This window comes from Triticum aestivum, chromosome 6A (assembly GCF_018294505.1).
Source record: "Triticum aestivum cultivar Chinese Spring chromosome 6A, IWGSC CS RefSeq v2.1, whole genome shotgun sequence".
Taxonomy (NCBI): Eukaryota; Viridiplantae; Streptophyta; class Magnoliopsida; order Poales; family Poaceae; genus Triticum; species Triticum aestivum.
In genome coordinates, this window is record NC_057809.1 from 10,774,952 (window position 1) to 10,802,428 (window position 27,477).

Sequence of the window (27,477 nt, forward strand, 5' to 3'; positions counted from 1 at the left end):
TTATTTTGGTCCTTTACTTTGTGCAAGTTATTATCTTGTGTTTACTCTTGCTACTTGCTAGCACTTGTTACTTGTTAAGTTTGTCATATAGGTTGTTCACCTAATTGCATATCTAGACAAATTTGTTGTTTTGTTGAGCCTAAAATTTGCAAAAGAAGTTAACATTTTGTTAGTCGTCTAATCACCCCACTTTAGTCGACCATACCGATCATTCAACTACATTCATGGAAAACTTTGTGACAAAGTAAACAACAGTTACGACACGCCTTACCGTAGGGGAGTGGAAAGAAGCAAGACGTATGCACAAGCAAAAGCGATGCATTCCAGTAGGATTCATGGATACGCTCAATATTCGTTTATTGTAGCTTATCATTGAGGATATCTTGCAATCACCTAGAAGACAGTCAAGTATGCGTTTGAAGGTGTGACACACTTTTTGTTGAACTTAAATAACAATTACATCAGGAACGGTAGATGAAAATTTAGGGATCATCGACCCAACCAGTTACATAGTTTGAATCGTAGTAAGAATTTATGACTAAAGTGTGTGCGACTTTGTTTGCCTCCCTTGGGCATAAATATGAAAACAGTACCACTCCCTCTGTCCCATAATATAAGAACGTTTTTGACACTACACTAATATAAAAAATGTTTTTATATTATGAGACGGAGGGAGTACTTCATTGCAGGCCAAACATGTCACTCTAATCTTTGACAATTTTACCAACAATGTTGGAAAAGGGATCGCTGGCTCACATTATAGAAATGGCAGCATGAGACTGACGGGCGGGACCCACTTGGGCTGGCTGGGTTGAACCTGGAGACGGGAATCATCGTCAAAAAAAAAAAAAAAAGCAGAAGCCATCCCCGTTCCCCATTCCCTCGCCGCCGCCGGCCGCCGCCAAATCTCCCCGGCCTTTCCGCCGCGGCGCCATGCTCCTCCGGCTCCGGTGCTACATCCTCACCCAGCTCCTATCGTCTCCCTCCGCCTCTCCCGCCTCCCAGCTGCACCGCCTCTTCTCCGCCGCAGCGCCCGGCGCCTCCCCGAACCCTAGCTTCGCCGTGGAGGAGTACCTCGTCGCCACCTGCGGCCTCACCCGACCCCAGGCCCTCAAGGCCTCCGCCAAGCTCTCCCACCTCAGGTCCCCCGCCAATCCCGACGCCGTGCTCGCCTTCCTCGCCGGCCTCGGTCTCTCCGACGCCGATGTCGCCGCCCTCGTCGCCAGGGACCCGCAGTTCCTCTGCGCCAGCGTGGAGAGAACCCTGACGCCCGTAGCCGCAGGGCTCTCTGGCCTCGGCTTATCGCGTTCCGACATCGCGCGTCTCGCATCGCTCGCCGCCCACAAATTCCGCCAAAAATCTGTCCTCTCCAAGCTGCAGTACTACCTGCGCCTCTTCGGCACCTCCCACAACTTCCTCCGGGTGATGAAGTTCTCCAATATCCTCTCACACAGCATCGAGAGGGTGGTCAAGCCCAATGTCGCGTACCTGCGAGAGTGTGGGTTGCAGGATTGTGATATCGCCAAGTTTTGCATCCAAAGACCGAGGATGATCATCAGCAACCCGGAGCATGTTCAGGCAATGGTGGCGTGCGCTGAAAACATTGGTGTGCCCCGTGCCTCTGGGATGTTCAGGCACGCACTTCAGGCTGTTGCATTCCTCGGTGAGGAGGAGATCACAGTCAGGGTGGGGTACTTGAAGAGCACGTTCAGGTGGACGGATGCTGAGGTAGGCATGGCTGTTTCTAAGTTTCCACCGTTGCTGAGGGGGTCCGAGAAATCGCTGCAGCGCAGATTTGAGTTCCTCATCTCCGAGGTGGGTTTGGAATCGGCGTACATTGCTCAGCGACCCGTAATGCTAGGTCTCAGCCTAGAGGGCCGGCTCAGGCCCCGGCACTACGCTGTAAAGTTTATCAAGGAAAATGGATTGCTCAAGTGTGACCCAAGCTACTATACTGTTTTCAAGGAGTCCGACATGACATTCAAGAAGAAGTTCATACACCCTCATAAGGAAGCTGCACCGCACCTTGAAAAAGACTACGATGCTGCTTGTAAAGGGGAAGTGCCCACTAATTTCAGATTCACATAAGCCAATAACGGGCTCTGATGTAACTGTGTGCTGGTTGTCCGCTGCTGTATGTCTGTTAGATGCTGGGTTGGTGGTTGTTAACGAGTGATGAAGCTGATAATTTGATCCCTGGATACTGATATGTAATGTCACCACTCAGCAGAGAAGAAACCATGGATTGGTTATGAATTTATTTGTCCTCATTCATGTTTTAAACACATGTATTGGAACTAAGTAAGTGTGAGATCAGGCCATTCTAAAATGCGCTAAAATTTCAGTTTTCAATTTAGTTGCCTGTGCATTGAGACAATGAGCCAAGGTAAGGTCTCCTTCGTTGTGGGTAATGCATTCCTAATGTTCTATTACTGTTTTTGCAATTCATAGTGGATAATTTGAGGATAAATCTGATGCCCTTCCCAAATCTAGGTAAATAGTCCTTTTGGAAGCAGATGGAGGGAATGTTGTCCCCTGGTGTTAGCGTTTCGTATGTAGGGCCCAGGGTTAATTCACCTTGCTTTAGCATAATCTGTTTCCTCTTGTTTGAATTGTTTTTGTAAATCTTTGTGTGCAAAGAACAGCTTATTCTTAGTCCTCTGTGCTAAAATAAAGAAACCAGATTAGTCGTATATTCCTCAAATTTGTGACGCAGTGCCACAAGATAATCTTGTCCCCTGTTTTGTTGTGTCATCATGTTTTTTTTCAGTTATTCATTTGTATTTACTGTTTTGGTGTGATGGAGCCGAAACTAGATACAACATTTTATGGAGTTATCAGAAGCTGTGCCCTTTTGCTGCTGTGGCAATTTCTGCATAGATCTTTGAGATAATTCTCGAGAGGTAGGACATGAGCCACGAGAAGTACTTCCTCAGTTACCCAACAATGTCATTCACACCAAGGAACCCTATGATATTTTTGCAGCTATGACATTTAAGTCAATTCCTGCCTGCCCCAAGAATACACATATATAGTCCTGTTTGATATGCATGCTTGTATTATGCAACTAGCTTACAATCACTAACCTGAGTTTATCAACCAATTTAGCTTGTTGTCTTCTTAAGAATATTTGGTATTGTGACAAATTCTTGCCTGCAGGTTAGAATGCTTCCACGATTTCCTTTTGGTGATACTGAAATTAAGTTAGTCTTTTGGAGTGATATAGCCCACTTGGTCTAATGGTCAACATCAATTCATCGTTCATTGTTTTCGAGATGGTTCACCACTCATGCCGAATGATTAATGGTCACATCAATGTAGCTGCTCCACTGGGGAGAATAGTTGTTTCTACATTCTTTTGCGAATTAGGGAAGATATATAGTACTCCCTCCGTTCCTAAATATGTGACGTTTTGGTAGTTCATTTAAAACTACCAGAACGTCATATATTTAGGAACGGAGGGACTATTAGCACGGCTATAGTAGCTCACCAAACTGATCTGTATGCGCCTTAGGTCCATTGCACCTCTTTCAGTGATACGATGTGAGTATATGTGTTTGCAGAGATCGTTATGCTATCACTGGAAATTAGTTTTTCTTTCAGATTCTGATTTACTGTCATCATGAGGTTGATTAATAACTTTATAGCTACCTGATGAGATATTTAAGTAATCCCACAGCCATGTTTGGAGTCAAGTTGCTCTGTTTTAATAATTCCCTTGAATTGATATCCTAAATAGCATGCCAAACTGAAGCTTTGACGAAATCATTTCCATAAGTTCATCCTGTTTGATTGTGTACCTCCAATGGCACATATTCCTTCGGTTCCTTTTATGCAGTGTAGTTAGCTTGAGGGGTTTTCAGCATATCTGCCCATATGCTCCTCTGGCTAACAAAGTAAGAGGGGATAATCTAAGAAAATTTGGAGCGTCCTCATAGTAGTGGGGGCATTTTATCGGAACTTGACAAATATAGATGTTGATATCACTGGCTTGTGATCACAGTGTATAATGAGCATTTTTTTGTTACCTTTGCCATTTTAATTTACACCTTATAGTTTCATGAGGCTTCCTCTTCCAACCATGCCAGCACATAAAAAATCTGCACCTATCTTGAGTTCAATAAATAAAGTGTATGATTCAGAACCTGTAATTGTGGTATGCCAAAATTGGTCCGCGGGTAGCAGCAGACACCTGTATGTTATAAACTTGTAATTAGTTACTTGCTTCTTTAGGCTATGCACCAAGTTCAACTCTGGAACTGTAGACGTTGCTGTGGATGTGCAGCGCTAGGCTAGATTTTGTTCAAAATGCGTAATCGAGTGAATAATTTCTTCCTTTTTGCCTTGTGAAAAAAATGCAGATCTAACAATAATCGTTTCTATCTAATGAACCAACCCGTGCAAGAAACAGAGAATGGTTGCCTTGGGTTCGGTGGAGTAAGTGGTGGATGTTCTTGCGCAGCGCACTTGCTTGGCGCAGTCGCGCGGGTCAGATCCTTTGCTAGCTGCTCCTTCATCTTTCTGATGAGCTGCATGTTTGTCATGCTAGTCGGGTCCGTCTGCTCATACCTGTCCACAAGGAAGGAAGGAAGGAAGGAAGGAAGGAGAATCAGCAAGTTGTTATGCATTTTGCTGAATAAGGAGATGCAACAGGATGCAATTTCCTCTTCGAATAAACCTCGTAATCGTAAAAAAAATGGGTTTTTTAGTGCTGGGACTAGCAAAAGAGAAATCGCCGTATACTAGGCCCTCCAACTTCTTAAGAGGTTTATCTAAAAGATTCGCGATATAACTAGGAAGACCTTTCAAATACCACACATGAGTCACGGGACATGCAAGTATGAGCCTAGTCTAGCATTGTACTGTAGATTTCAGTGACCTAGTAGCATCTGGTGCTTTAATCAATTTGTACATTTTGTTGGATCTTCACTTGGATGTAAACAATTTCAATGAGCCACTTATGCCATTTAAACGGTAAGCGTTATGTAAATTTTGTAGTCTGAACTCTGCTTTTGAAACAGAGCTGAACGTTAACTCTGAATCTTTCAGCCTCCTTGTGTGAAGTCTGAAACTTATTATACGCAATTCAAGTGTGAAGCTATAGTAGTTGTTCAAAACATCTGCCGGAAACCAAGTTAACTCGAATCAGAGCTGAAGTTGGCTAACTTTTATGTATGATTCAGAGTTATTATGTCCGACTCTTCAGGGCCACAACTGTTTTATCTATATATTCCATTGTCACAGTGGTATCTGTATGACACGAGTTCTTAGGGCATCTCCAGCCGCGCCCCAACAGGCCCTCCCCAGGCGATTTTGCTGCGCCGGCGCCAAAAAAACGGCCCAGTCGCGTCCTCAGAAGCCCGTTTTTCGCCGGCTCGGGCAAAAACTGGTGCCGGCGGACTCAGGCCGAACCCGGCGCCCTGGGGGGCGCTTGGGGAGCCGGCGCAAGCGAAAAAGGCGTGTGGGCCCGTCCTGGCGGCGACCCGTGGGCCTTTTCCCGCCGTTTCTTGACGCTTTTCCCTCGCATCTCTCTCGCTCGCTCGCCTTCCTCCCGCCATTCTCTCCCTTTCTCCCGCCAAACCCCCTCCAGCTCGCCTTCCAGTCGCCGCCATGCCGCCGAAGAAGTACGCCATGCCGCGCGCGGCGGCAACCACGACTGGCACCGTGGCCCAGCCGAAGCAGAGGAAGCCGAGGGCGCCGCCATCGAAGCCATCGGGCATGTCGAGCGCCGAGTGGAGGGTGGAAGTTCAGCGACGCGACGCAGTCACCACCGACCGGCGGAACAGGGCCATTGCCAAGAAGGCCCGCGACAACGCGGCGCGTGCGGCGGCGTCTTCCTCATCGGTCGACCACGCGGGGATGATGAATCCACCCGCCGTCAGCCACGCCCAGTACGCGCCCTGGGGACAGCAAGGCGTCGGCTCTCCATGGGGATCGTCGTCGCCCGGCTACGCCGACGGCGACGCGCACGCGGGGGGGGGGGGGGGGGTTCAACCCAAACGTGACCTTCCCCCATGGCCACCCCACGTCGCGCACACCCTCGCCCGCCTTCGTCGGCGTGCAGTACCCTCCGTACTTCAAAGGCGTCTACATGCAGCGCGGCTCCAAGGCGATGGCGGACCATTGGGGGCGTATCCAATTGGCGTGCAACAAATGGCATGGAATTGTCGAGGAGGTCGCGGCTCGCCCGGAGAGCGGCGCCAGCGTTGAGGATCAGGTACGCATGCCGTTCGCCCGCATATCTTCGTCGTCTACACCCGCCGCCCGCTAACTGTTTGTTTGTCCGCGCAGCTGCTGCGTATGTTCGCCATGTATCAGGGCGACAACCAAGACGCCGACTTCAAGCACCTCCACGTCTACAAGCGCATTGACAAGTGCGAGAAGTGGGCGGAAGTCCGACGTGCCCTCGACAAGGCCAAGGAGACATACAAGCCGGACGCGACGACTCCGGGCGCGAGTGAGGGGCGGCCGGACGGCCACAAATTGGCAAAGAAGGGGAAAAACGCCGACACGGCAACCGCGCGAGTGCAGGAGTCCATCGAGCATTGCCTCGCCGACGCCCAGGCCCGGGCCGTCCTACGTGAAGAGAAGACCGAGGCGCGGTGATCGTCGCTGATGAAGAACAGCGCCATCAAGCTCGACCTACTCCGGACGAACGTCGCCGCGAAGAAGAGGAACACCGACATGGCTTTTCTGATGGGCGGGGCGGACATGCTCCGGAGCAACGACGAGAAGCTCAAGGCGTGGTACCTGGCGCAGCGCGGCCTCATCCTGAGCGAGTTGCCGACGACGTCGACCACGCGGACGCCAAGCCCGAACGACGCCTCTACATCGCCGCCCAGCAGTGCCGAAGCCGCGCCGACACAGCCCAGCACCGAAGCAGCTCCGACACCGCCGAGCCCGCGCATGCCGACTCCGCCAACGCCTGGAGCCGACCCCGCCGAGTGAATCCTTGGGCATGCGAACTTGCGGCGTGCGGCGCTCTGTTTTTTGTAACGCCAGACTACGTCCGACCGCCGGATTTGTGGCGTCTTTTGAAGCGGGAACGACTATAAGTTTAAATTTCCCGCATCCTGGGGCCGGCGCTTGGGGGCGCGACTGGGAGCTAGGTCGCCCCCAGGGGCCGAACTAGCGCCGGCACGCCCCTAGGCGCCCTGGGGGGCCGAACGGCTGGAGATGCCCTTATGTTTCCAGATCATCGGGACCGGGCTTAACTAATTATGTTGAGAAATCACTTTCTTATCTCAGAGTACACCAGTGATGAGAGGATTTTTAGCAAAAAGCTATTGTGTCATTTTCATAAATGTCCAATTTAGTCTATTAGAATGGGCATATTTTCATACAGGTAACTCAAGTGTAAAGCGGACATTTAGTAGAAGTATCTAACAATCTATTGTATCATTCTAATTTTTGGAATTTGTTTGTGCAATATTTTTCTCTAGACGTGGTGTGAGCAGATCCGACACATAAAATAAGAGGACGAATTTTAGGGTGACATTTTGGTGATGAGGAAGAATGGCTGATTTCTTTCTCTCTTGCTTCTAAACACTGTGGTTCTATTGAGAATACTAGTAGCACTAGTGGAGTTACAAATACGAGGCAATGGAATGTATCTTAAGCAAGCAATCTCTCTTCCATGATTTAATCATTTTCATCTGTTCTCCATAGAGATAACTGTTCTAATTTCCGGGCATAATTCAGAGGTGGTACTCTATCTACTGTCGGCACCTTGCCTTCATTGTTGCAAGTATATATACTAGATAGATAGATGTGTCGTGATTTCCGTAAATTGTTCTTCCTTTGTACATTACAAAAATCTTGTACGATGGTATGTAACTAGAGTATACATTCTTTTGGTCTTGGTCGCATATGCACGCGTTATTTTCCCAGTCAAAGATATAAACCAGAATCTGAATGAGCAGGTTCATGTGGTAGATTCTTTGCAGCTGCTGCTTGAGCTGAGGTCTGATTGTCCACCACCACTTCCCTGAAAAAGATATATACTCCCTCCGTCCAAAATTACTCGTCACATAAATAGGTAAAAATGGATGCATCTAGAACTAAAATACGTCTAGATACATCTATTTTTCCCACAAGTATTTTCGGACGGAGGGAGTATTTTGGTTGGTTGCTTCTTTGTTCCTGCCCTGGCATTGTGGCAGCATCTGCATTCTCACATTCAGAATACCACTCCATGTTAATATATGTCTGCTAAATGATTTGTTTCAGATCTTGGTTCTCGAGTTTGAACTTCTAAAAAAAATGGTAATCAGAGACGCAACATGACAGGATGTTATCAGTTGACACAATGGGTGGAACTACTACTGGACATTGATTGCATGAAATTCACAATTGGGTCGACCTTGCTGCGAAAACACATTCTAAAATCTTCATACGACCGCTGGAAGAGTGACGCCGAAAAAATGTCGCACGCCATACATACTAGTAACAACTAGGTATAAACCATGTTTCAAATATGGCTTTGATGCTTGCATCCCTACCACTTTGTGGCCACATCGACCCTCAATCTCCGTCTGGTACGACATGTGATTAGGGTCCTTTTATGTTTTTGAAATCACAACGAGAAAGAAAAAAACATGCTTTTGTAGGAGAAAAGATCAATCATGTAAGGTTCTTCTTTAGAAACACATGATCATCAATTTTTTTTCTTAAACATCATCTAAGACCCTTTTTAGAAACTCAAGATCATCTTGATTTTCTTTCAGAGGGCTTGCAAGATCATCTAAATGAGTCTTTGTTTTCCCTTTTTTTAGAAGAAGTCACTTTGTTTTCCCTTTTTTTAGAAGAAGTATAGCTATGCTTTATTGATCATAGTTCACATGAAGTGGTATACAAAAAACATCATGGGGATGGATGAACCATAGATGTCACCCCTAATTAAGAGTGTTTGAAAACTTAACCAAACTATCTGCATCGGTGTTTGATGTCCACCTTCAAAAATAAACCTATAATTAATTAAACTAGCTCGCTGCTTAATCTCGCTAATGATACAACTATAAGTGCTACTAGACCCTCTTTCAATGCCATTCACCACCTGCTTTGAATCGGAGGCAATTATAACATTTTGAATCATCAAGTATTCTGCCAGAGCCAAAACTTCTCTGCATGCCATCGCCTCGAGTGTGACTACATCGATGATTCCTCGGATAACCAGAGAGGAGTTGCCCAAATATTGTCCATCATCATCTCTACACATTGCAGATGCCTCTCCTCTCAACTTAGACTTTGCCACGCTTGCATCGACATGGATTTTTCCGTAATCTGGCTTGGATAATTACCCAATTTTGCAATCAAAACAGAGCACATAGGAAAATATACAGCTTTTAAAATTCTTGCACTTGTTGATTCTGGATTGAAAAATACGCCATGCATGTTTAGCTAGGAGAGCCAAATTAAGAAGTTCAAAATTAGCCCAAATGTGTCCTTGTTGTTCTTCTAATCTCAGCCGGCGCTTCTTGTCTCCTTCTCTGTTGTCATCTTTAGTTTTGATATGAATATTTTAATAAACTCGTGAGTGGCCGAAGGACTTTGAAAAACCTCTTTGTGTACCACTTTCCTCCGCGTCCATCATATGGCCCATAAGTGACCAAAAGCTTAACAAATGCTTCGTGTGATAATGAATCAATCATCGGGAACAGCCGCTGCTTGGCACTTGGTTGAGTTGTTTTCCCGGGGTGGTTCTTTTTTTTTTGTTTAGGGCATTTGAGCGGATCCAAATGTGTCTCTTTAGCCTAATAGTAAGTGTGCACGTGCAACGCACGTCTATTTGAACTAATAAGTGTGCACACGCAATACGCATCTATTTGGATTAACATATTATACTAAACTTAATACAAGACAATTTATTCATAAATTTGAAATTTCCCTATAAAATACACGATCTCTTATTTCCAACTCGTACAAATAATTTGAAATATCGTTTCTTCGTAATCAACATGTCTCCTGATTTAAAAGACCACCCACTTTTCTCAATGTATAAAATTTAAAATTATTTTAAAGATTCATCATGATTCTTCATATGCACACATTTATGCAAGTATAGTCACACATAAAAATGCCACTTAGGACAAACTAAGGAACCGTTTCAGTGTCAACAAATTCCAGTCAAGAATTACACAAAATCGTCATGAACATATACAGAAAAAAGTGACCTCTCTTTCTCCGAGATTGATCGAACAACAAGTTTCTGTATATATCTATCCGACACTACTACATATATACAATATAACATCTCTTATAATCCCTAACATCTAAAATCGATTTCAACTTCCATATGGCATTCTCCGTCTTTATATATGACATGGTCAAGAAAGAATCCCGCCAATTCCTCTTGAATTGCTCGTATGCGATCATGTGGTATGAGTTCATTCCGCATCTGTCACATCTAATTTAAAGAAGAGGGTCAATACACATATATGAAAGAAACTCAACACAATTGATGGTAATAAAATAAAATTGTGAATATTATTTATGTACTAAATGATATGAAATTTACCATGACCACAAAATATCCTACATTCATCATCATCATAATCAACATGCAGGTTTTGCTTCTCTTGTATGTAGTCCAAGTTTTCTATCAGGAAAACATGTTAGCTCAACTGTAGATAAGGATGGTATGAAAATGCTCATGTAAAATTACAGTTGCCATGTATCTGCTGGACAAACAAATACACTTATGCAAACTTCAGGTTTTTTTAGTAAAACTTATGCGAACTTTAGTTTTTTTTCATTAAAACTTATGCAAACTTCTGAGTTTTTTCAGTGAAACGTAATTTCATGACTGCAAGTAAGGTCTTGGTTCAGCGAATTTGTCTGTGAGTTCACTATGTAGTCGTGAGTTGACCATGTAATAACCGGTAGTCAGTACTTAAAAAAACAAGGATGTCTGTTGCAGGTACGTGAAAATCAGTGAAAAAATAAAGAAAGAAAGAAGGCGAACGTCTCTGTGTGTGCTCCAACGCTCCTCTGTTTCTCATTGCCTCATCTCTAGTTCCTGTACTTCTAGATGTGTCACCACCGGCGAGGTAGCGATGACAGTAAAAAAACAACACTCGATACTTACTTGATTAATGCGTGTGTGTGGTGCGTTCGCGTGAAGGCGAGAGTCTCCGTCGTTTAGGCGTGCGAGCGGCCGCGGCGACCGTGTCCTCTCACCAGCTGGGCGGCACTGTCGACGCAGGTGAGTCAGTCGTCCAGCTTTGAGGCGGCGGCCTCCACGCACCGGGATTAGCTTTGGACGACGTCGTCCCACGCGCGAGTACCGGACAAGCGTGTCCAACGGAGCAGCACGCGTCAGAGCTGAGGGAGTCGGCGGTGGCTTCGGGCGAGTGAGATGGGGCCGTGATTAGCTTCACCTGCTTCACAGTGGCCGAGACCTGCACCGCCCTGGGGACGATAATGGTTGGCGACCAGGCGAATCTACATGCATGGTTGTGGGGGCAGATTTTTTTGGCCCGCTTATACTGGTCCGAGATGCTCAGCATTGCCCCCACTTGAAGGACCTCGACGGTGGGTGGTTGTCAGCGTGAGTGTTGTGGATGGAGCCGAAGTCGACGCGGATGCCGGTGGTTCCCGGAGAGCATGCCCAGGATGTGGACGAAGTCGTTGCAGTCAGTAGAAGTGTGTTCGAAGGAAGCCGCAGCTCCTCCTCGCGTGTCTCCCATTGTGGCTCGCGTGGGTGGTGGGCTGGTGATGGCTCGCGACTCGCGATCACGATTCCCTGATAGGAGACGATAGGATGCGCTCGTGATTAGTTTCCTAATAATTAGATGCGCTCGTGATTGGTTATCTAATATGATGCAGCCATGATTTGTTTCCCAATAATTAGATGCGTCCGTGATTAATTTCCTAATAGGATGGCTCGTAATTATTTTCCTAATAATAGGATGCACGCGTGATTTTTTTCCTAATAATAGGATGGGTTTTTGATTAGTTTCCTAATAATTAGATGTGCCTGTGATTAGTTTCTTAATAGGATGTGTCCGTGATTATAGTTTTCTAATTGACCAGGCATGGACTTTCATATTTTCCTCCGCGGTGGAGTACGGTCAGTCAATGTAAATTGCTAAGTGCACACAGAGAACAGATTCGGTTAAGGCTAGCCGTTAGATTGAGTTTAATGAGACTAATCATGCGGTGGTAATGTATCCGTGTACGTTTTGTGGGGTGCACTTAGAGAAGATAATGTTTGCTCTTTTATAAGTAGTATAGACTCGGCCCAGCCCAGCCCATCTAACTATCTAAGGCTCCTCAACGGTGGAGCAACACCGCAGCACCAACGCGAACCCTCACCACTCTCTCCGTCTCGCACCATCCCCTCGCCGCCGGCGCCGCCATGCTCCGGCTCCGTCGCGGCGTCCTCGCCCAGGTCCTCTCGTCTCTCTCCGCCTCTCCCGTATCCCCTCTCCACCGCCTCATCTCCGCCGCCGCGCCCGCCATCTCCCCAAACCCTAGCTTCGCCGTGGAGGAGTACCTCGTCTCCACCTGCGGCCTCACCCGACCCCAGGCCCTCAAGGCCTCCGCCAAGCTCTCCCACCTCAAGTCCCCCGCCAATCCCGACGCCGTGCTCGCCTTCCTCGCCGGCCTCGGCCTCTCCGACGCCGATGTCGCAGCTCTCGTTGCCAAGGACCCCAAGTTCCTCTGCGCCGGCGTCGAGAGAACCCTGGCCCCCGTCATCGTCGGGCTCACCGGCCTCGGCTTATCGCGTTCCGATATCGCGTTCCGATATCGCACGCCTCGCCTCGCTCTCCCGTTACAGCTTCCGCTATAGATCCATCGTCTCCAAGCTGCAGTACTACATGCCTCTTTTTGGGTCCTTTGAGAATCTCCTCCGAGCCCTCAAGAGGAACTTCTACCTTCACTCGGCTGACCTCGATGATGTGGTCAAGCCCAACGTCGCGTTGCTGCGGGAGTGCGGGCTAGGTGCCTGTGATATTGCCAAGCTATGCATCAGTCAACCATGGCTTCTCGCCGCCAACCCCGAGCGTGTCCAGGCGATGGTGGAATGCGCTGAAAACATAGGTGTGCCCCGTGCCTTTAGGATGTTCAGGCATGCGCTGCACGCTGTTGCATTTCTCAGCGAGGACAAGATCGCAGCCAGGGTGAAGTACTTGAAGAACACCTTCAGGTGGACGGATGCTGAGGTAGGCATGGCTGTTTCTAAGTATCCAACGGTGCTGAATAGGACTAAGGAGTTTCTGCAGAGAAGGTCAGAGTTCCTGATCTCTGATTTGGGGTTGGAACCGGCATACATTGCTCATCACCCGCTAATGCTCGCGTACAGCCTGGAGGGGAGGCTAAGGCCCCGATACTACGTTGTAACTTTTCTTAAGGAAAATGGATTGCTAGATCATGGTCGAGATTACTATTATGCAGTTAAGATGACTGAGAAGGTATTCATGGAGAAGTTCATATGCCCTCACAAGGACGCTGCACCATACCTTGCTGAAGATTATGTAGCGGCTTGCAGAGGGAAATTGCCGGCTAGATTCAGATTTACATGAAGCAAGGAAGGGCTATGGAAATTGGTAACTGTGTATGTCATGACAGACTTTTCACTATTCTTAGTAAGCTGGCAATTCACATTAGTGTATTCTGCTTCTGCCTAAACAGATATTAGTTTTCTGCTGTACTATGTCTTCCACATGCTGGTTTGGTCGTTGCTAATACCTAATGAATTGATAGTTTAATTCATGAACACCTTGGTGTTGATGTTATGATGTTTGTCATTAAGTAGACATGAAAGCATCACCTCCAATCCCTCAAAATGAGAGTACATGAATATATTTGTGTTTCCAACCTCCAATTTGCATGAACACCTTGGTGTTGATGTTTTGATGTTTGTCGCTTATCTGCGGGAGTGCGGCCTAGGTGCTTGTGATATTGCCAAGCTATGCAGCAGGCAACCATGGCTTCTCACCGCCAACCTGGGGCGTGTCCAGGCGATGGTGGAATGCGCTGAAAACATAGGTGTGCCCCGTGCCTCTGGGATGTTCAGGCACGCGCTGCACGCTGTTGCATTTCTCAGCGAGGACAAGATCGCAGCCAGGGTGAACTACTTGAAGAACACCTTCAGGTGGACGGATGCTGAGGTAGGCATGGCTGTTTCTAAGGCTCCATCGGTGCTGGCGAGGTCCAAGGAGTCGCTGCAGCGCAGGTCTGAGTTCCTCATCTCCGAGGTGGGCTTGGAACCGCTGTACATTGCTCAACGGTCGGAAATAATCGGTCACAGCCTAGAGGGCCGGCTCAGGCCCAGGTACTATGCTGTGAAGTTTCTCAAGGAAAATGGATTGCTCAAGCGTGACCCAAGCTACAGTACCGTTTTCAAGATTAGTGAGAAGGCATTCAGGAAGAAGTTCATATTCCCTCACAAGGAGGCTGCACTGCACCTGGCAGAAGACTATGATGCCGCTTGCAAGGGGGATGTGCCGACTAATTTCAGATTCACATAAAGACGGGCTATGATGTAATTGGGTGCTGGTTGTCTGATGTTGTATGACTGTTAGATGCTGGGTTGGTCATTGCTAACGTGTGATGGAATTGATAATTTGATCTCCAAATACTGGTATGTAATGCTATCACTCAGCAGAGAAGAAACCATTGATTGGTTATGAACTTCTCATCCTCATTCATGTTTTAAACACACTTATTGGAACAAAGTAAGTGTGAGGTCAGGCCATTCTGTAGTGCATTAAAATTTCAGTTTTCAAGTTAGTTGCTGGTGCATTGAGACAATGAGCCACAGTAAGGTCTCCTTCATGTGGGTGGTGCATTCCTAATATTCTACTACTGGTTTTGCAATTCATAGTGGATAATTGGAGGATTAGTCTGATGTCCGTCCCAAATTTAGGTAAATAGTCTTCTTGGTGCGGTCAATTCACCTGGCTTTAGCTTAATCTGTTTTTCAGTTATGGTTTGATATACACATCATTTTGGTTTGCTCATATGCAGATTCATAGTGACCCGTCTTTGTTTCAACTAATGAAATACTCCCTCCCTCCCATAGTGTAAGTGTAGTGTCAAAAAACGTCTTGCATTATGGGACGGAGGGAGTAGATACGTATTCATCCAACTAGGTTCACTAGCAGCTAGTTGGTGTTTCTTCCTTCTTTGTACATCTTCTTTAGTTTTGCTAAAACTCAGTGGTTAGGTTATTGCTTTGGTCGGTGTGATTGTGAATATAGGCACCAAACAGTTGGTATCATGTACATCCATGCTCTGAATTCATGGTCTGAATATCTGCAGAGGCTGCAGGTTCTTAATTACATCCCCCTAGTATCTTGTTTATTTGAAATGCTGTGCATAATGTGCTAGCCTTCTGGGGCAGATTACTTCCAACTCGCCACATATTCTGCACTTGAATTAGTTTTTGCCACCTTGGGTGTTCATCTGGAGGAAGCTATCATTGAAGTTCAGTGATGGATAGTAAAATTTGCTATATGTGTCTGTATGATTTTTGCAAGGGAAAATTAAGGATTTGAACCATGTTTCGATCTAAAAACACAAGGAATTCCAGTACTTTCTTTAACCTCCAAAGTAACTGCCGAAGCGTGCTAGAATTAGTTTAACTTTTAATTATCAAGCAGATAGGTTGTAGTTGTAATGGTCTGTTTTTTGTAACAAAGTAAGCATTTCAGAGCTGGCCGTACTTCAACCTATCATACATCAATGTTTGCTATGTGTCATTTTGCCGTGTTGTTAATGCTCTACTTATTTTCCTTGTCAATGCAGGGTTATGGAAAGGCTCCCGGGGGTAAAAATTGATTTTGTTGGAGGACCTTAAAGATGCATCATTGTTCAACTGCCAACTATTTGTTGTTTTCAGTAAGACACAACCCTGTTGAAGTCTTGCAGTGATTTTTCCTCCTAGGTTTCATTAAGATTTGGTCGCTTTGTTGGCAATGATAAAGGACATTGTGTTGCAGTTCATGCAGTAAATCTATGTCATACACTTGCGTGTTTATATGTTTCATCAGGTTTGTCTGGCCTATGATGATATGGAAGCCCAACTGTACCATTGACCTTGACTTGTTCTGCCCAGCGTAAATGATAAAACAGTTCCCCTTATAAGTTGTGATTGTTTGGACTGCTAGCTGATTCCTCTTTTAGCATTTTCAAAACTCTCATCATTCCTGTGCGTGTATTTAATTCTGTAACTAAAATGGTAGGATGCACAAGTTAACTAAAATGGCAGGACTTACTGGTAACGAAGAAATACCTCTGATGACCATGTGTGCTTAGGGGATGGGAGTCGAGTTCGCTCACAAGAGATGGGCCATCATCCTTTCTAGAAAGACTTTCCTCTGGATATAAACCCTATTCCACAGGATTTGTGATCAAAGTTTTTGTATTCCAGTCCTGAAAAGCTCATTTTTGTATCAATCGAAATAGCTGTAAACCCATAATATTTTTCATGTCAGCTTGGCTAAAAGAGGCCGACTTGCGACAGCTTCCAATTGCCTCCTCTCTCTACTCCGCAGTTCATCGGAATCTAATTGTACTTCATCTGTGTCAGTGTTTTAATTTTGCTCCCGATGTGCATATTTTTTTAGAAATCTTAGCAACCTTTCTGGTAGGGGTATTGTCATTTCTAATGTTAATGTTTCTCGGAGAAAGTTAGTGTCGTACTGACCTTCAATCATTAGAGTTTGATGTAAAAATCGATTGCATTTAGAATTTTATCATAGCAGTGTGTTAATTCATTAAAGGAAAGCAGTGAAGCAAGTTAAATCATAACTTCATACATGCTTAATACCGTAAACTTGAAGCATGTGCCTGTTGCAGTCCTGATGGATACATTATACATTAGGCTTTGTTCGGTTGGTGGAGATGCAATCCCCTAGTGGCTTCAATCCATCCAGGGATTGGGTGACTCCCACCCCGTCACCCGATCCCCACTTCATTCCCACACCAAAATCTCTGTCACAGAATGCCATTCGGTTAGACCTCTTGCAGTCTTGCCAATGGAGCAAATATAATATTTCAAAGAATCAAATCATTCAATTCACTAGTTCCAGAGATAGATCCATCGACCAATTGGACATGGGAGTTGCAGCAAGCAGAGATGAGCCGTGGAGCTTCGTCGGAAAGACGACCATGGTCAGCGGTGGAAAAGGGGATGGGAACCCTAGAAATCAAAAGGGGAGAGAGGATCTTACCGGCCTGATGTTGGGGAGGAAGACCGGAGTAGGCTGTAGTGGCCGTTGAGCTTCGGCCCCTGCTCCGCCGTCCAGGCCCACCGCCGCCTACGCCGCTCTCGCCTTCTTCTCCTTTTCTGTTTCGACGGGCTCGGCTGAGCGGTTTCGTTCCGCGCGTGACGAGGCGTGGGTTAAATCCCGGCGAAAACCCGGCGGTTCGGAGTGGATTTGAACGGGGTATGAACCCGGCCGGGTCCAACCGAACGTGCATACGAGGGAGGTCGGGATCCAACCCCGGCCGGGGCTAAAACCACACGGTTCGGCCGGGTTTTGACCCAATCCCGGCGGGGACGGGATTAAACGAACAAGGCCTTAAGAATTTGTATGACATGGCATTCACCAATGCAGTCAGATGAAAATGTGGCTCAAACTATTGATGGATGCCCCCCGCTCTTTTACTTGTACCCTTGTTTGTTTCTTAATAACTCTGTACTTATGTGTATCAATCTGACTATTGTTTTTCTTCATTTCTTCTTTCGTAGAGAATTGGAGCGTGTCCTTGCAGCCATTGCATGTCAATGCAGTCGAAATATAGTAGGCAATCAAGATGCATTTTAGTGTATGTTTCTTTTCTGATATCTGGAATATATGTTCAGATTATAGTAACTGAAATATATGTTAGCTGCAATTTGCTAAAGGGTGATATGCTTATGATCTTATGGATGGAAGCCCTAGAGTTCAATTACCAGGACTTTTTTCACAAGGTTAGTGTACTGCAGGCCTAGATCCTTATTTATGTTACTACAAAGCTTACGTTTTAGACTGCACCTAAGTTGACATGTTTCTAGAGTGCGGGTTTTCCAAGCTCGGTATCCTCTATCTATACCGTTCACAACAGGTTACTGTAGCAACTGTACCTTTGTTGTCTCCCCACGTTCTCTCTCTCTAGACTGTACAGCAGCCTCTGTCGCACGTCTCAGTCGCCTCTCTCTCATTTTCTTATTCTCTCTCCCTCTTCTGCATTCGCTCGCTCACATATCTCATCTTCTCTCTTATTTTATTCTTCTCCCCCTCCTTCCTATTTCTGCTCCCTCGCACGTCTCAATCTCGGCTGTCTCTCATTTTCTTGTTCTCTGTCCCTCCTCCCCATTCGCTCGCTCACATATCTCATCTTCTATCTTATTTTATTCTTCTCCCTCCTCCTTCCCATTTCTGCTCCATCACACGTCTCAATCTCCCCCCCTCTCTCTCATTTTCTTGCTCTTCTTCTCTCTCTCTAATAGGAACAGCTGCCACAATAGTCAACACATCTCTCTTTCCTCACACTCCGATTCTCTCTCTCACCTTGACATGACATGCATGCACAGCACGCTATCTCTCACAAGCTCCTCTCCTCACGCTTTCTCTCTTTCAGATGCAGTCTGACACTCTGACATGCATGCACAAGCTCTCTCATCTCTCTCTCTAGAAAGCACATGCATGCGGAACAGGACAACGTATGCACTGTGCCTTCTCTGTTAATCACAAAAGCCAAGCGCTGGTGCACTGAGAAGTGGTCATGTGATGCACGGATCCCAACGCGAGTGGACAGCCAAGATAAACGGTATCGTGGAGCTCGAGCTATGCAAGAACTTTCTGATGTTTCTATGGTCTACATTTTGCGGATTGGAGAGTTAGGATCAGCTGGCCCCGAGTGCAAAGAACTTCAAGAAACAACAAAGAGTTGTTGATGGATAATTCAGCCGGCTTGCTTCTCTGTTTGCCAATTGTTTGGAGCTACGAGGGTAACTATTTACTGTATTGTGGTAGATTTCTTTTGCTCTGATAACTAATCTATTTTAAGTTTTTAACTGATTTCAGTGTCCTAAATCTCTAGTGCAAAAACTATAGCACTGGATGTGTTGCCCTTCAGAGGTGGTGCCGGAAGGATCAGGGGCGAAGCCAACATAGAGAAGGAGGCAATTGTGATCGCAGCTGAGGGAAGCAAAAGCACGTGGAGGGGCATTCCTCAGCCTACTGGTACATGTCATTCTTCCAGCAAGCGGCGCCAGTTCCAAAATGAAGATTTGCTTAATTGTGAAAGGATGTTTTGTCTCAAACTCTATATGGTCCAAGATGTACAATCATTTCTTGAAAATCATATTACTTCCATCCCAAAAAGCTTGTCTCAGATTTGTATAAATGCGGATGTTGGTTCCTTGCTCTAGTTCTTGTAAGCTGAAAATCTGTGTTCTTTCTGCAGTATCTTTGTTTGAAGAGATTAACGACTGGCAAAGACTAAGTCTCCTCTGGTGTGCATCAATCAAGGGTTACATGTAGTTCTACTTTATGCCCAGCCCGGCAAGGTAGCGGGTATATATGGAAGAAGCTATGTTGTTAATCTGTTATATCGTGATTTAAGACCAGCAAATGGTTAGAATATTAACCCTCGGTTAGCATGGTATCCAATATGCCTAGATTGATATAAATTGTTGCCTAGATTGATATAAGTTGTTACATTCACAGGCTATCTTCATGCAAACAGAGTTAGGCATTAACTGATGCAAGCTGGCTCTTCCAGATGGCATCTAATCTGTTTTCAGTGGTGGAAAAAATATGTCTTCACAACTATATTGAGCCTTGAGCGTGTTCTGTAGACTGTAGTCCTTTCTTCAAAAAAATTTAAAGCTAGATGTGACACTGGATGGTCTGAATTATCGGCTGTCTAGGTTTTTTCTGTCCTGAGAATAGATCGCAAACTGTACCTGCATATTTAATAATTTTTGTGCACATTATGTTTTGCTTCCAAGCCCGGGTAAAGGAGGAGGGTTGTGATAAGCTTGGCGAGCCAACGTAAAAACTCAGCCACTCTTATGGAGATGAAACCCAAAAGATTTTTGCGAGATCTTATGGGTTTCACCTCTAGCCTACCCCAACTTGTTTGGGACTAAAGGCTTTGTTGTTGTTGTTGTATTATGTTTTGCTTCCATGGTTTGTATGCTTTTGAACTATTTCTGTCTTCATTTAGGCATGGATGTGGTTCGCAACTCAGTACTTTATTTCGTTGTCCAAAATATTGGCTGATAAATCAGTTAAGTGCCTGATTAATGCCTACTCGGTGGGTCACTGAGTATCTGATTAACTGATTTACTGGCCGATTAACTGCCGTTCACCTATTAATCCCCTACTCACCAGCCGATCAACAGCTAACGATTTCCTTAATATTGTCTTATTTTGCTATCTGTTAGCATACACGATGACAACGAAATTATGTCTTAATTTTTCTTCTCTATGAAATCCAGCTTATTCACATATGGTAGTTGATTGATTGATTTGCTGTATTGCTCAAGAGCTTTAGATAGTGGACCATTTATTCATAGTTAATCATGTAGTTGAGCTATTAAGAATTTATTTAGGATCTTACTTCAAGACATTTCGTGTCACAGGCCACTGTGGTTGTCTTGAAAGATTGTCCTCCCTCTGTATTAGCAATCTCTTAAATATGTGGGATTTTTCGAATCTGCGGGCATGCTGCAGGAACTCCTCATGAGAAGTAAGCACCCCTTTGGCTAGGTACTGGTTCTCTTATGCATTGAAGTTTATGCCCTTATTTTGCCAGACTTTGGTATATAATCGGGAGCACTTGGTGCCGTGCGAGAGAAACTTCTAGTAGTCCAATTCTATCTGGAGAGATTTTCATTTCTTAATGCCTCAGATCACTGTTAAGAACAATTGAAAGACATGGTTCGAAGCAATGATCACATGACAAGATTGCACCATCAATGTAGTTTACAAATTTTGCCATTGCTCTTGTATGCTCCCACACGCCGTAGCATGACATAACAGAGGACCCCTAAATTCATTAACCTTTCCTCTCCAATATATGGACGTAGTACATTCTTCATGAGATAATTAAAAGACTGGTGCTGTTGTATGCAATGCGAAGACCAGGCAGATGATCCCAATACGAAAGCCAAAGCTCTGCTATTCAGTCATTGCATCCAGACAAAATCAACAAGGCTCTCTGGTCTTTGCTCCAACATCCAACAGTTGGACCAGAGCATTATTAACTATCTGCCAGTGTTTGCCAACCTTTATAGCTTTGTTGAGTACTGCTGTCATTTTCGGTCTCTAGTAATGTAATGTAATAATTACATTACTAAAAAATTCCACTTAGCTGTAAACAGATGGGTAAAAGCTGGAACATGAGAGGTATCTAGTGAATTTTTTTTCTGAAAATAAAAGGTATCCAAAGAAACTATGTCTAACCAGTCAAATCAAGTAGGGCATTCAAATGATAAGAAAAAACAATCTAGAAAATAATCAAAAGTTGCAGTTTTCAGATGAGGAAGGACGAAAGAGATAATAAATGAGAGCTGTAAAGAGAAGGAAGGGTTGCCGTCCATTGCCATCCATGGCCATGGACTTGCAATCCAACTCCCCTATATATACGACACCTACTAACCCCAATCTCCATCCATTCACTCCCTGTCCTCTCCTCTCCTCGCTTAGCTTTCTTCCTCCTTGGTAGCTCTAGTCTCCTTGCTGTGGGTAGCCATGGCGGCCCCGATGTTGAACCAGCTCAACACCCTCGTGGCCAACATGTTCGCCGCGGTAAAGCTATTTACTATTTTGGTGCCAATTATGCGGAAATTCATTTAGGTGGATAGGTAACGCGATATTTGTCAGGGAATTTGATGGTTTTGTTTTGTCTTTATTTGGTGGCTAGGGTTTGCTGGACGATCAGTTCCAGGAGCTACAGATGCTCCAGGAAGGGAGCGCTCCAGACTTCATCGTCAAGGTTGTCACACTCTTCTGCGAGGACGGCGAGTGTATCATCGGCGAGATCGCCAAGCTGCTGTACACAAGCTTCCTTTCCTTTGCTCGCCCGCCCGTGTTGTGTGATCCAACCATTAGTGTAGAGTGGTTGGTTTGATTTTTAGCTTGGGGATATGGTTGCTGTTTTTTCAGAGACAAGCCATGTGTGGACTATGACAAGGTGAGCGGTTTTGTGCTTGAGCTCAAGGGAAGCAGTGCATGGTGAGCTCTTTTCTTCTTCTTTCATGTCCTCTTTGTATGTGATTGTGCAACAGTATAGGAATTGTGATTGTTTCGGTTCTTGACGTGCAAATTAGGTGTTTAGCTCCCTGCTCGATACATGGTAAGGTGTCCAATCATCTTGGGCGAGAATTACGGTCTGTTTCATCATTGTAGTGTTTTATGTCGTAGATCTGACAAGGATGGTCCATTTCCTGCATTGGTTGGACGACTCAACAGTATATATTGATGTTCTTTCGTATTAGTGCCACTTCTGGTCGATATGTGGAGGGCTGAGATCTGTTGGGCATGTTGCAGTGATTTACCATATAGATCCGACAAAAATTATCCGTCCCGTACACATTGGGCAGCTCAACAAGTAGATCTTCCCATTTATTTGGGGAGAGGTGACATCCATTTGGCCGTTATACTCATTTAGATTTAGATACGACGAACAACTTTGTCATCGTACTGTTTTGTGATTTAGATACGACAAGCTGATTGGCCATTGTATTGTTTTATGATCTGCATTCCACAAACAGTTTGTCTGTTATATTGTTTTATGATTTAGGTCAGACAGACAATTAGGCCATTGTACTGTTGTGTGATATGCATCCGACAAACTGTTTGGCCATTATACTACTATATTATTTAGATCCGACAAATTGTTTGGCCGTTGTTACCGTTTGATGATTTGGATCAGACAAATATGATCTGCTTCCCATGAACTAGACAGCTCAATGAGTACTGTGTTAAGTGGTCCAGCCGATTAAAAAAAATCCATTCAGTCATTGTCATGATCCGACATCGATAAAAAAAAAATCATATGTTCCACACACATCAAAAGGCTCAAAGAATCACTTCATCTCCTTTTTAAAGTGGGGGCTCCTATAATTAATTTGGGTAGGATTATCATACTGTATTTTATCGTCACATCATTCCATGACATAGATCAGAGAAACATGTTTGTTCAGCCATTGTCATGTTTAATAATTTAGATCTGTCGAATATTATATGTTCCGCACACATCAAGCGGCTCAAAGAGTAGCACTTCACATCGTGGGTCTCTTATAATTAATTTGGTGAGGATTATCATGCTCTCTTTTATCGTCACAACATTCCGTGACATAGATCAGAGAAACATGTTCCGCTACATTCACATTACTTGGATGGTTTTGTACACTCGAGTTATCTTAAATATTCAGGTCAATCGATCCCATTCGAACTAGTTGATAGTTTTGCAAGGTTAGCCTTTGTGTGATTATTAATATACATTAATAGTATTATCCTTAGAAACTAATATTATTATGCCCAAACTATTCCCTTGCCTAATCAAGTTAAAGTCCATGTATGTTTTTGGTCTATACATGTAGTTCTTATGGAATCAGAGGAGTAAGCCAAGGAGTCACTACCGCTTTACTCGTAAAATATCTAGCTTATTCAAAGTCATTTATCGTGGATTAGCACTTTCATTAGAGAAACTATACATATTTTCTATTGGATTAATGTTTCATATTGCATATGCTCTGGTGAAATAAATTGCTTTGCTTACACTGGGCTTTCATAGTTGTATTTAGTTGACCTCTTAACTCAGATATAGATAATCATAGTGCTACATCTATTCGCTTAGGATTCTGAAGTGAAGAGATAGAACTGCAATGTTCATTTTCATTCATTAAAGCGGTTTTGTGGGTCTTTCTGATTGTATGCTATTGCATATGGCAGTATTGGTGCTCAGAGAGTGAAGAACAGCTGCATTCAGTTCCATCAGTGTTGTCAGGAGAAGAGCAGAGATGGGTTAGTACCTTGTATCATCATGTCACACTATTGTATTTTCGTTCATTGTGTTACTGAAATCTCCATACTGAATGTGATGGCCTAGTGTGCTCTACTCATCTACTGTAACATATTTCCATATTTATTAGTGTTAGTATATTTTGATGCAATTGCATGTTCATTGCCTTTGTAAACTACTCATTTTATTCAGCCTGTATAGAGACACAGATTTGGGTGACTCCACTGAGCTTGTTGGGTTAGGAATATAACTGCGCTAGTACAATTTTCTAGTTAATCATATCCTAATGTTGTATTAAATGTAGGAACACTATTCCATGAATATTTAGAAACAAAAATTGAAGCGATAAGCTGGGTTCTCTTTACAACAGTGACGGCAATGCCCCAATTATCATAGCGTTTAGAGCTATAAAAGGGAAACTAAGTTTTGTCTTCTTCTCTGAATATTGCACATCTATACAATAAATAAACATATAACTTGTTGATGGTTCAGTCTTTCAATTGATGTTACAAGCACCTTTTTACATGTAAGTTTTCAAAATAAAGGCGTCATTCTTTGTTAGAGTTACCCCTTGTCTCTGTTAGATTATTGTCTATGGACGCAAGTGTATATCTTGTTAAGCAAGTATGTCCAGGACTCCAGGGTGATATTCATAAGACCTCTAAATAAGCTGTTACGATAATTCTACCAGAGGAAAAAAAACTATGGAGGCAAATTGTAATGGGATGAGCATTTTTGGTAGTTTTTAATTATTATCATGTTTTTTTCATGAGCTGCTAATTATTAACACGTTTCTTTCGGGAGCTGCAAATGGGAAGGAGTTTCACAAGTTACTGGACTGTTTTCCTTGTAGGTGCCTGAACTCACTGGATTCTGTGAGGAACGATTTCTATGATGTGTGCAGCATGTTCATGCCACATGCTTCAGGTACTACTTTTAAAAAACTCGTCTTAAACTCTTTGTAGCATTACAGTAGTAAAACTGGAATGCGAAGGAGACACTTCTTATCCTAAAGTTTGCTTGATGTGAAAAACATTGAACCAAACAAATGAAAAGCTTGTTAATGAGATAAATGCAGTATTTGCAGTGCCAAAGTGTACTCAGAGCCAGAGGTACTACGTAGTTGTCTAGAGTAGTGTTTGGGACTACTGTTGATAGATAACTGGTTTGCATATCTTTTATATATGAATATTAGCTTCAATGTAGCTCGAAAGGTCACTATAGTTTTGCATCAACCTATCACATCATTGATATTTGATACACTTCATGTCTTGCTTCATTGTCTGGATGATGGACATCCTTGCAAATACTCTGTGTTTAATTGTTTGGGCTGTAGTTCTTAGTAAAACTCATTTTCTTATATTACAAGCATTTCTTAATGGGTTACGCAACTAACCTGTTGTTCTGTTTCTGGTGCAGCTGAGCCAGCAGGTCCAGGCCTTAATCCTTAACTCTAGACTTGAGCGATAAAGCTGGAGCTGCATGTTCTGATGGTACAACACCTTTGAAGTCCTAGAACATGCTCAACCTAGCTTATATAGCCTGGAATAATTTGCTTATGTGGGGTCTGTAGCTGTCTGGTGGCAAGCTAATCATCTACTAGTATCGATGTCTTTGTTATCATCCGTAGTTTCGTTTGGAATTCTGAGTGGTCAAATAAAAAATTCAGCTGTAGCTGTTTTGCGGATTATTGGTGGTTAATATGGTGTCTTAGTTCTAGTCGGTTTGTTGTTGGTAGAAATGCAGCTGCAGTGTAATCTTTACAATATTGTGCCTCGTCGATCGGTACATTGTGGTACATTGTGGAGAACAGACTTGATCTATCTATTTTATTTCATATTATTAAGACGAGGCAAACAAGTCACCACCTTTCATCAACTAAATAATTTCCTCTGCAGATTATACAGTATATACAATTATAGCGGATGATGTGTAAAGCCGATAAAAACTAGACATAACAAGTGCACGAATGTCTGCATTAGAATGGGAACAATGGAAGTTGATCCAAACTAATCATCCATTCTTACGAACCTACTAACTCAAGCAGCTAAGCGTGCATTTTGGAGTGGTAATGGTTGGCCATTGACTCAATTTGGAGCCTCAACTTCTGAACATGGAGATATTCTACTCTCGGTGGGGCAGCATATGCCTCGGATCTGACTGAATGGAAGTTAGCTGGAGCAACAAGAATTTACTATAGAGAGAGAGTATATGAAGAGTATTCCTCTCTTGGCTTCAGATTAACTGCTTCCGGCCTCAAATTTTAGAATCCACATGGAAAAAATGCACCAAGTTCGCATACAAGTATATTTAAAGGGCTACAAGTATATTAAGTGCAAAGAGAGCCTTGGCTCAGTGGTTGGGCATGCGGTTGTGCAGCCTAACGACCCGAGTTCAATTCCTAGAATTGACAGGTGATGCACAGGGGTTTTCCCCCGTTTATTGAGGATCAAGTTTGGTGTGTGGTGAAACCACTCATCAAGAAATATCTTGATACTCATTTAAAAATATCTGAGGACCATGTTTATCTTGGTACTCATACTAAAATGGCCGTATGCATCCCTAGTTGGTGCAGAGGCCGGGAAGTGAAATTCTCTCCCATTTTTAAAAGCTCTGGCGCTCCCACGGGCGGCAGGGGAGGAAACCCTAGCCGCCGCCGAACCGCGACCCTCTCCCCATCCCTCCCCTCGCCGCCGCCAGGGCGTGTCGGCGGGCGAAGCCCGCCCGGCATGGGCGGCGGCGGGGCTTTCTCTCCTTCTCGCGAGGCGGGATCGCCGTGGGGCGATTTACTCTGGCCGGAACGCGGCGTTTGTGCGGGACGCGGCGACGCTGGGCTGCCACGGTGGCTGGCGTGGAGGGCTGCACGAGGCGGGCTGCGTGCTGGCGGCGCCCGTCGGCGGGATCTGGCGCTCGTCGTCGGCGTTCGTCGGCGGCGGCGGCGGGACTGACGCTCGCGCTGGTCGGGCGCGCCCCTCGTGGGGAGCCTCGGATCCATGGCGGCGGCCCTGGCTGGTGGTACGCGGCGTAGCTTCGGCGGGCGGCGCCGGCGTGGGCAGGTGGGCCACTTCCCTGGCCATGTGGATGGCGGGGCGGTGGTGGGCTTCGGCTGCGGCGACGGTTCTTCGCTGGATGTTGGTGGCCATGGTGATGTTCGTCCTCGACCCCGATCTACTCCGATCTGTATCGGATCCGGCCCTTGGTGGCTTCGGCCACCGTTCATGGGTGCTGGCCTTGCAGATCCGGTGGCTGGAAGGGTTCCGGGGGAATCTCTTGGCCGGCGTGGCGGCCACTCCGATGGCAGTGCCTTTGGGTATTGTTTTCCTCGTTGGAGGCTTCGGAGAGGACCTCCTTCCTTCTACCCCTCCCAGGAGCTCAGGTGAAAATCTCAGACCCCCCTGTTCCAAGCAACGACGACACCACGGTAGCGTGCTCCTTCCTGAAGGCGTTGCTCGGGGGCTGCTCAAGCGGCGGTGGAAGTGGTGGCGGTTCGGCGTCGACACATGCATT

At 45.0% G+C, this 27,477-nt stretch overlaps 2 protein-coding genes, 1 long non-coding RNA gene and 1 pseudogene across 3 annotated transcripts; all 4 read left to right on the forward strand.

Moving 5' to 3' along the window:
- Positions 1–827: 827 nt before the first annotated feature.
- On the forward strand, positions 828–2,356 carry LOC123129959 (uncharacterized). The gene has a single exon (XM_044549916.1). The coding sequence runs from the start codon at positions 934–936 to the stop codon at positions 2,086–2,088; it is 1,155 nt and encodes a 384-aa protein (XP_044405851.1). The 5' UTR covers positions 828–933; the 3' UTR covers positions 2,089–2,356.
- Positions 2,357–12,300: 9,944 nt separating this feature from the next.
- On the forward strand, positions 12,301–16,816 carry LOC123131650 (transcription termination factor MTERF4, chloroplastic-like; annotated as a pseudogene).
- Positions 16,817–17,537: 721 nt separating this feature from the next.
- LOC123131652 (uncharacterized) lies at positions 17,538–19,980 on the forward strand. The gene is made up of 4 exons (XR_006464259.1): positions 17,538–17,923; positions 18,831–18,943; positions 19,020–19,178; positions 19,402–19,980. It is a non-coding gene; the product is annotated as an uncharacterized lncRNA (long non-coding RNA).
- Positions 19,981–20,747: 767 nt separating this feature from the next.
- LOC123131651 (histidine-containing phosphotransfer protein 1) lies at positions 20,748–25,742 on the forward strand. The gene is made up of 6 exons (XM_044551321.1): positions 20,748–21,752; positions 21,868–21,998; positions 22,110–22,178; positions 23,901–23,972; positions 24,824–24,897; positions 25,390–25,742. The coding sequence occupies exons 1-6, from the start codon at positions 21,696–21,698 to the stop codon at positions 25,419–25,421; spliced, it is 435 nt and encodes a 144-aa protein (XP_044407256.1). The 5' UTR covers positions 20,748–21,695; the 3' UTR covers positions 25,422–25,742.
- The last annotated feature ends 1,735 nt before the right edge of the window (positions 25,743–27,477 follow it).

What these genes read in the sequence shown, in the direction of transcription:
- LOC123129959 (XM_044549916.1), top strand. Translation starts at nt 934, where the DNA reads ATGCTCCTCCGGCTCCGGTGCTACATCCTCACCCAGCTCCTATCGTCT.
- LOC123131651 (XM_044551321.1), top strand. Translation starts at nt 21,696, where the DNA reads ATGGCGGCCCCGATGTTGAACCAGCTCAACACCCTCGTGGCCAACATG. An exon ending in TGGCCAACATGTTCGCCGCG is followed by an intron (nt 21,753 to 21,867) that starts GTAAAGCTATTT and finishes TTTGGTGGCTAG; the next exon opens with GGTTTGCTGGACGATCAGTT. An exon ending in CTCAAGGGAAGCAGTGCATG is followed by an intron (nt 22,179 to 23,900) that starts GTGAGCTCTTTT and finishes TGCATATGGCAG; the next exon opens with TATTGGTGCTCAGAGAGTGA.